The sequence below is a fragment of the Scyliorhinus canicula genome, chromosome 11 (assembly GCF_902713615.1).
Source record: "Scyliorhinus canicula chromosome 11, sScyCan1.1, whole genome shotgun sequence".
NCBI lineage: Eukaryota > Metazoa > Chordata > Chondrichthyes > Carcharhiniformes > Scyliorhinidae > Scyliorhinus > Scyliorhinus canicula.
The window spans coordinates 84,674,580-84,682,731 of NC_052156.1; the positions used below are offsets into that span (position 1 = coordinate 84,674,580).

The window sequence follows — 8,152 nt, forward strand, 5'->3', positions numbered from 1 at the left end:
ATCCCAGCACTCTGAAGGAAGCAAGGGGCAGGATTTGAAGGGAAGTGGTCATTAATCAACAGATGCTACTGAGCTCCCAAAGAATTGGAAGCAAGAAAATATGTCTATATTTTAAAAGAATAAAAGGTTTGACCCTGTCACCAACAGACCCATTAGTCTTGTGTCCTTAACTAGAACAGTAATGGACTCCACATTAAGCACCAGACTTGATGAGGACCCATACTACAATAAATTAAATAAAAAATATTTTAGCATAGATTTGGAAGAGGAAGATGCCACCCAATAAATTTTTATTTGAGTGCGTGACACCCACGCAATAGAAGTTGGATCTTCCATGGGTGCAGTTTATTTGAGCTTTCGGAAGGCTTTTGGCAGAAGTTCTGCATGAAAGGCTTCTAATTAATCAAAATAAAACAGGAGCCAGAACATGGAATTGCATAAGAGGGCTGTTCAAAAGCTGCAGATGCTGAGATCTTGCTTTGAATTTCTAGAAAATGCTGAGATAGCCAGTCTGAAAATGTAGTGAAAAGACAAGTTTTAACATTTTGAGCACCCAATGGATTCTATTTCTGTTACCCAGTTTCCAGGATTTGTTATTTTTTAGTGTAGTCTAGATTGTGATAAAGTCTGGGTGACGCCCCATCGCAGTACTGAGGGCATAATGCAGTGTCAAAGGTGGCATCTTTCAGATAAGACCGCTACCCTCTCCGATGGCTACTATCAGCTGATCTGTGTTCTTTTTCTCTCCCACACACTCATTGTTCTGTCTGTCTCTACGCATCCCCTGTCTCCCATCCTTTCTTGCACATGGATCCTACCTTACTGTCCTGAAGAGTCTTTACTGGGTTTGATATATTAGATGTGTGTGTATTAAGATTACAGCTGGGTTTGTCAGAGTCGGGGACGGCACGGCGGAGCAGTGGTTAGCACTGCTGCCTCACGGCGCTGAGGTCCCTGGTTCGATCTTGTCCCTGGGTCACTGTTCGTGTGGAATTTGCACATTCTCCCCATGTCTGCATGGGTCTCACCCCCACAACGCAAAGATGTGCAGGGTAGGTGAGCTGGCCACGCTAAATTGCCCCTTAATTGGAAAAGAAGGTTTGTCAGATTTATTGAGCACTTAGTAGAACTCTTGCTTTGCCTTTGGAATTTTAGTAACAGATGCCAAATTAAATTTGATGATAAATGTAAAGCCTGTTTCCTGGTGGAAAGAATGTATTGTAAATTGGAATAAATAGTATTGCCAGAGGGAGAGTTGGAAACAGAACCAGGAATGGTGACAGGTAATCATCCCTTTTGGTGTCCAAGTAAGTGGTAAAAATGTAGTGAAGACAATTGTTCACAATGCAGCTGCATGTGGGGGTGACGGTACCGGAGGGATGGGCTGTGTGGGGTCATGGTACCAGAGGGACAGGCCGTGTGAGGGTGACGGTACCGGAGGGATGGGCTGTGTGGGGTCATGGTACCAGAGGGACAGGCCGTGCGAGGGTGACGGTACCGGAGGGATGGGCTGTGTGGGGTCATGGTACCAGAGGGACGGGCCATGCGAGGGTGATGGTACCGGAGGGATGGGCTGTGAGAGGGTGACAGTACCGTAGGGATGGGCTGTGAGGGTGATGGTACCGGAGGGATGGGCTGAGCGAGGGTGACGGTACCAGAGGGACAGGCCGTGTGAGGGTGATGGTACCGTAGGGATGGGCTGTGTGGGGTCATGGTACCAGAGGGACAGGCCGTGCGAGGGTGACGGTACCGGAGGGATGGGCTGTGTGGGGTCATGGTACCAGAGGGACAGGCCGTGCGAGGGTGACGGTACCGGAGGGATGGGCTGTGTGGGGTCATGGTACCAGAGGGACGGGCCGTGTGAGGGTGACGGTACCGGAGGGATGGGCTGTGTGGGGTCATGGTACCAGAGGGACGGGCCGTGCGAGGGTGACGGTACCGGAGGGATGGGCTGTGTGGGGTCATGGTACCAGAGGGACAGGCCGTGCGAGGGTGACGGTACCGGAGGGATGGGCTGTGTGGGATCATGGTACCAGAGGGACGGGCCATGTGAGGGTGATGGTACCGGAGGGATGGGCTGTGTGGGGTCATGGTACCAGAGGGATGGGCCATGCGAGGGTGATGGTACCGGAGGGATGGGCTGTGAGAGGGTGACAGTACCGTAGGGATGGGCTGTGAGGGTGATGGTACCGGAGGGATGGGCTGAGCGAGGGTGACGGTACCGTAGGGATGGGCTGTGAGGGTGATGGTACCGTAGGGATGGGCTGTGTGGGGTCATGGTACCAGAGGGACGGGCCGTGCGAGGGTGACGGTACCGGAGGGATGGGCTGTGTGGGGTCATGGTACCAGAGGGACGGGCCGTGCGAGGGTGACGGTACCGGAGGGATGGGCTGTGTGGGGTCATGGTACCAGAGGGACGGGCCATGCGAGGGTGATGGTACCGGAGGGATGGGCTGTGAGAGGGTGACGGTACCGGAGGGATGGGCTGTGTGGGGTCATGGTACCGGAGGGATGGGCTGTGTGGGGTCATGGTACCGGAGGGATGGGCTGAGCGAGGGTGACAGTACCGTAGGGATGGGCCGTGTGAGGGTGATGGTACCGGAGGGATGGGCTGAGCGAGGGTGATGGTACCGTAGGGATGGGCTGTGAGGGTGATGGTACAGGAGAGATGGGCCGTGCGAGGGTGATGGTACAGGAGGGATGGGCCGTGCGGGGATGATGGTAACGGAGGGATGGGCCGTGCGAGGGTGATGGTAACGGAGGGATGGGCCGTGCGGGGATGATGGTACAGGAGGGATGAGCCGTGCGGGGATGATGGTACAGGAGGGATGGGCCGTGCGGGGATGATGGTACAGGAGGGATGGGCCGTGCGGGGATGATGGTAACGGAGGGATGGGCCGTGCGAGGGTGATGGTACAGGAGGGATGGGCCGTGCGGGGTGATGGTACAGGAGGGATGGGCCGTGCGAGGGTGATGGTACAGGAGAGATGGGCCGTGCGGGGATGATGGTACAGGAGGGATGGGCTGTGCGGGGATGATGGTACAGGAGGGATGGGCCGTGCGAGGGTGATGGTACAGGAGGGATGGGCCGTGCGGGGTGATGGTACAGGAGGGATGGGCCGTGCGAGGGTGATGGTACAGGAGGGATGGGCCGTGCGAGGGTGATGGTACAGGAGGGATGGGCCGTGCGAGGGTGATGGTACAGGAGGGATGGGCCGTGCGAGGGTGATGGTACAGGAGGGATGGGCTGTGCGGGGATGATGGTAACGGAGGGATGGGCCGTGCGGGGATGATGGTACAGGAGGGATGGGCCGTGCGGGGATGATGGTAACGGAGGGATGGGCCGTGCGGGGATGATGGTAACGGAGGGATGGGCCGTGACGTACTGCAGTGACGTTGTCCTTGATGAGATGGGATAAAGTGAGTTAAACGTTAATGGACAGAATGACCTTTTGTACATTTACATTGTGAACAAAAATGACCCTGTGGCCCATGTGTTCTTTCAGTAGAGTAACTCTGAACATACTTTCTTTATTAAGCTAATATCAGGGAATAATAGCAGCTGTTGCTTTTTGAAAAATGTGCCGTGGCTGTTCAGTGGTGCCATAGAACATTCTCGGAGCTATACATTACTACATGATACATTCTGCCAAACTGGGAGAGGTAAACATGAATCAGGCATCCTGATTACATCTGTGACGAACCCTGTCAAAGTAATGAATGAGCTTTTATCCCTGTGTGCTGAGATTAAATATGAAAGTGCTACATGGAGATAGTAAATCAATATCTTTCTTCTTTTCCTAGATTACGGAGTCTGGGAAGGAGTCATTGCCCTCATGGCTACATTGGGATCCCGTGAGCCACTCACTTCAGGGGCTCCCGTTGGACACAGACAGAGGGGTCCACTATATCTCAGCCACTGCTCTGGAGTTGGCTGCCAATGGTAGCCTTGTGCCTTTCGCTGAAGATGTCTTCTCTATTGAGGTTCTGCCAGATGACCCATTAGACAGTGCTCCCATTGCTCTGTCATCACAGTTGGTCAACGAGGTTACACCATCAGTCTGTGCACACGAGGAACCCCTCACCATTTTGACTGTGATTTTGGACGCTGACCTAACAAAGATGACAGCCGAGCAGCGCATCGGACTGTTAGACCGAATGCGCAAGTTTGCCGAGGTGGGACTCCATCAAATGAAACTTGTGCCAGTTGTCAACAACCGTCTGTTCGACATGTCTGCTTTCATGGCCGGCCCTGGGAACGCCAAGAAGGTGGTGGAGAATGGGGCTCTGCTGTCCTGGAAGATTGGATGTTTCTTAAATCAGAACAATGTCCCTAACATCAGCAGTGTGGAGATCCCTGCCAAGGAAGGGACCATGTCTGCTCAGCTTGGCTATCCTGTGGTAGGGTGGCACATTGCCAACAAGAAGTTGCAGGTGACCAAGAGAGTGCGAAGGCAAATACATCCCACTCCAACACCCGTCATAATTGCATTGCCACCAACAACTGCTGTTAGAGAACCTCCTCCTCGTATAGTCCCAACACCCACCTCTCCGATTATTGCATCTACCACTGACAAAGTGGCACCACCAATCAGGAAACCTTTGATTAGTAAGTCGTCCATGAAAACAGCCAGGCCAAAAGATACAATTACTCACACACCCACTTTGGGTCCTGTGCAACCAACCAGGGTGTTGGAGAAATCAAGTACAACCATCCCCGGTCAGATCGTACCGACCGTAACCAGAAGCGGTTATGTTGAACCCACTGCTGTGCCGTCTCCACGCACGACCAAGAAACCCAGGGTTACCACTCTGAAACCACAGGTTACGACTCCAACCGCCATTACTGTAACCACCAGGAAGCCAAAGATGCGAACCAAGGCGCCACGAGGCACTACCAAACCATCCCCCAAGCTGCCGACCCCATCGCCGCCCACAAGGCGTACGATCAGCCCCGTCCACGCGACCAAGCATCCTGGTGTTGACAACGAGCCACCCAAGCTTACTAACCATATTGACCGCGTGGACTCGTGGTTGGGAACGTACTTCGAGCTTAAGATCCCATCGGACACCTTCTACGACAAAGAGGACGGCACCACGGACAAACTGCAGCTCACGCTCAAACTCCGGGAACAGCAACCGCTGCCCGAGAACTCCTGGGTCAAGTTCAACGGCACCAGCCAGCTGTTATATGGTTTGCCAGACACTGGTCACGAAGGCAAGCATGAGTACTTTATGCACGCTGCAGACAAGGGAGGCTTAACGGCGGTGGATGCCTTCGAGGTACATGTACACAGTCGACCTCACGGTGGCAAATCGAGTGCCAAATTTGCCGCTCGATTTCAAGGCGATTACAGGAAAGTGGCCAACAATGTTAACAAAAAAATCCAACTGATCAAGAAGCTGGCCGAATCATTTGGCGACCGCAACAGTAGCACTGTGACCTTGCTCGGTATCTCTAAGGGTTCCATTGTGGTTGAGTGGACTAATAACACACTCCCCCTCGACCCCTGCCCAGAGGAGCAGGTTCGATCTTTGAGTACGCGCATTGCGGACAGAGATGGCAAGCCAGATTCTATGTTTGTGACAACCATGGAGCCTGAGTTTATCCCCATGAACGTGTCTGTCACCGGAACAGGCAGCTGCAAACATATCCAATTTGTACCAGCGGGTCAGCTAGAGATTCCCATCGAGCCTACCGTGTCGGTTGCCGCCGGTGGGGGGCCATCCAGGACCAGCGACGATGATGTGTATCTGCACACAGTCATCCCAGCAGTGGTTGTAGCTGCCATCCTCCTCATTGCTGGCATCATTGCTATGATCTGCTACCGCAAGAAGCGGAAAGGGAAGCTCACCATCGAGGACCAAGCCACCTTCATCAAGAAGGGCGTTCCCATCATTTTCGCCGATGAACTGGATGACTCGAAGCCTCCTCCTTCATCGAGCGTCCCCCTGATCCTCCAAGAGGAAAAGCCTCCTCTTCCTCCTCCAGAGTATCCCAACCAGTCCACCCATGAGGCAATCCCTCTGGGCCAGGATCTGATTGGTGAATACACCCCTCTGAGAGAAGAGGATCCCAATGCACCCCCCTACCAGCCCCCGCCACCCTTCACAGCACCAATGGAAGGAAAAGGCTGCCGTCCAAAGAACATGACCCCATACAGATCCCCACCACCTTACGTCCCACCCTAATACCCAAAGGAGACTGGAACCCCCATAACCAACCCCTCCCAACCCACTCACCCACCCCCTTTCCACACCAGTGCTGTCTGTAAGGAATGGAAGTCTGCCACCATTTTTAATTTTTTGAGCACTGGGTTTGTCGGTTTGGAAGCTGAGTAATGCTGCAGTTTCACTGCAGCCCTTAATGCTGTTGATCACCTCTCCCGCTTGGCGGGATGATATCCACCAGTCAGCATTGTTACCTTGATCTTTTCTGTACATTGATACCGCAGGCTTCAGAACATTTGTTTTAAAATGCTAAAGAGACCACGGGCAGCACTGGGGGATGTTTGATACGGTTTGCCTTTAACACTAATTGTACTGTTTTCTATTCACGCGTCTAGCAACAGAAGTATAACAAAACGGTAGCCTAATGTAAATGTCAGAGACTGTACTGAAATCAGTTTGTTTTACATTTAATCCACTATACCTAAATTTTTACTTCTAGTTTTGGCCATGTTAATTGTTTTTAAGTTGGAACTTTTCTCTGCTGTGGCTTTGGGACGCCTCCGTCAACTTTCTTTTTAGCTTCTCATCATTTCTTGCTGTCTGGCCTCTGTCGCTGGTTCTCTAAACAGTTTCCTTTTAATATCGCCAGATCGTTCGCACCCTTTGGCGCCAAGCGCTCTTGCGAAGCTGTCTGGCACATCATCGCCCCTGTGTGACTGTGCTGCACATCTCTCATATCGCACGCTGTTTTGGTGTGCCATTTGCCTTCTCCTATGCCCTGCACGCTTTCTTTATCTCTTTGGGTTCTCCCACCTTTTTCCGCTTGTACATCCCATTTCTTCCTTGTTTGCGCCCCCTTCCTCTCCAATCCGTGCAATTGATATAAAGTTGCTTGTTTGTCAGGTCCTGCTACTCCCATTTCAGCTCCTTGGCTGCAGACGTACAGGGGTCTTATGGTAGATTATATTCTATTCAGCCAGAAATGATTAAAATAAAAAATTCAATCTAAGTTTTTTACTAAATTTTTGATACAGCCTCAATCCTTTTATTAAAAGCATACTGCAATTTGTAAACGCTTGGCTTCTTAGGGATTATTGAAATGAAATTGGGTTTGATTTTTTTTCTCTTTCTTTCTTTCTCTCTCTCCCTCTCATAGATCACCGTATAAATTTTAATTTAGAAGGGTTTTTTAAAAAGAAGTTTTACTGCTTTTATTTTTAAAGTTGATTATTCTCACAGGATATCATGTAGGTGTGATGTCTGCCACACTTTACTGGACTGAACCACAAAGAGATGGTATTTGGAACTTGGGACTCGCAAAAACCATTGCAATAATCGTGTGCTGTGCTAGCTTGGGTGGTCAAGCTCCAGAGCTGGCTTAAAGCGCACGCCATGGGATCTTGAAGCCATAATAGAACACCGCACACGCCTGGTGTGTGCGCTTGGATCTGCAGTGGCCAAGAGAACTGATTCATCCATCACCACGGTGATTGGCGGGCAAATCAAAACCGAATAATGCATTATTAGCAATTTTACTTTTTACAGTTATTAGTAAACATTTTATTTATGCCACTAGGTACTGTATGTTGGAAGTCTTGTATTAAAATGTGTTTTCACCAAAGAGATTTCTTTCTGTTCCTTGTAAGCTTTTTTTCTATAAATATTTAATGTGTGCGCACGCGCGCGCACACACACACACATATCTACAGTGTATGGAATTGAGCAGTACAGTGAGCTAGGCACTAGCCTTTCATCTCTTAAGGTACGTGATTGAATCTAGCCCAGGCTGATGAAATCTGTTTCCATACTAATCCGCTGCCGAGTTTAGAAGAATGAGAGGAGATCTAATTGAGGTATACAAGATGATATGGGGAATTGACAAAATGGACGTGGAGGGGATGCTTGCTCTTGTAGGGCAATCTAGGATGAGAGGAAATAGTTTTAGAATAAGTGGTAGCAGATGAGGAAAAATTACTTCTCT

General features: G+C 50.8%; 1 protein-coding gene across 4 annotated transcripts in view; it reads left to right on the forward strand.

Moving 5' to 3' along the window:
* dag1 (dystroglycan 1) overlaps nt 1-7,796 on the forward strand; it is a 113,317-nt gene extending 105,521 nt beyond the window's left edge. For all 4 annotated transcript variants that reach the window (XM_038810808.1, XM_038810811.1, XM_038810810.1 and 1 more), the window contains exon 3: nt 3,805-7,796. In XM_038810808.1, the coding sequence (XP_038666736.1) occupies nt 3,805-6,192 (2,388 nt within the window). In that variant the 3' untranslated portion in view covers nt 6,193-7,796. The remainder of the gene's footprint in view (nt 1-3,804) is intronic.
* The last annotated feature ends 356 nt before the right edge of the window (nt 7,797-8,152 follow it).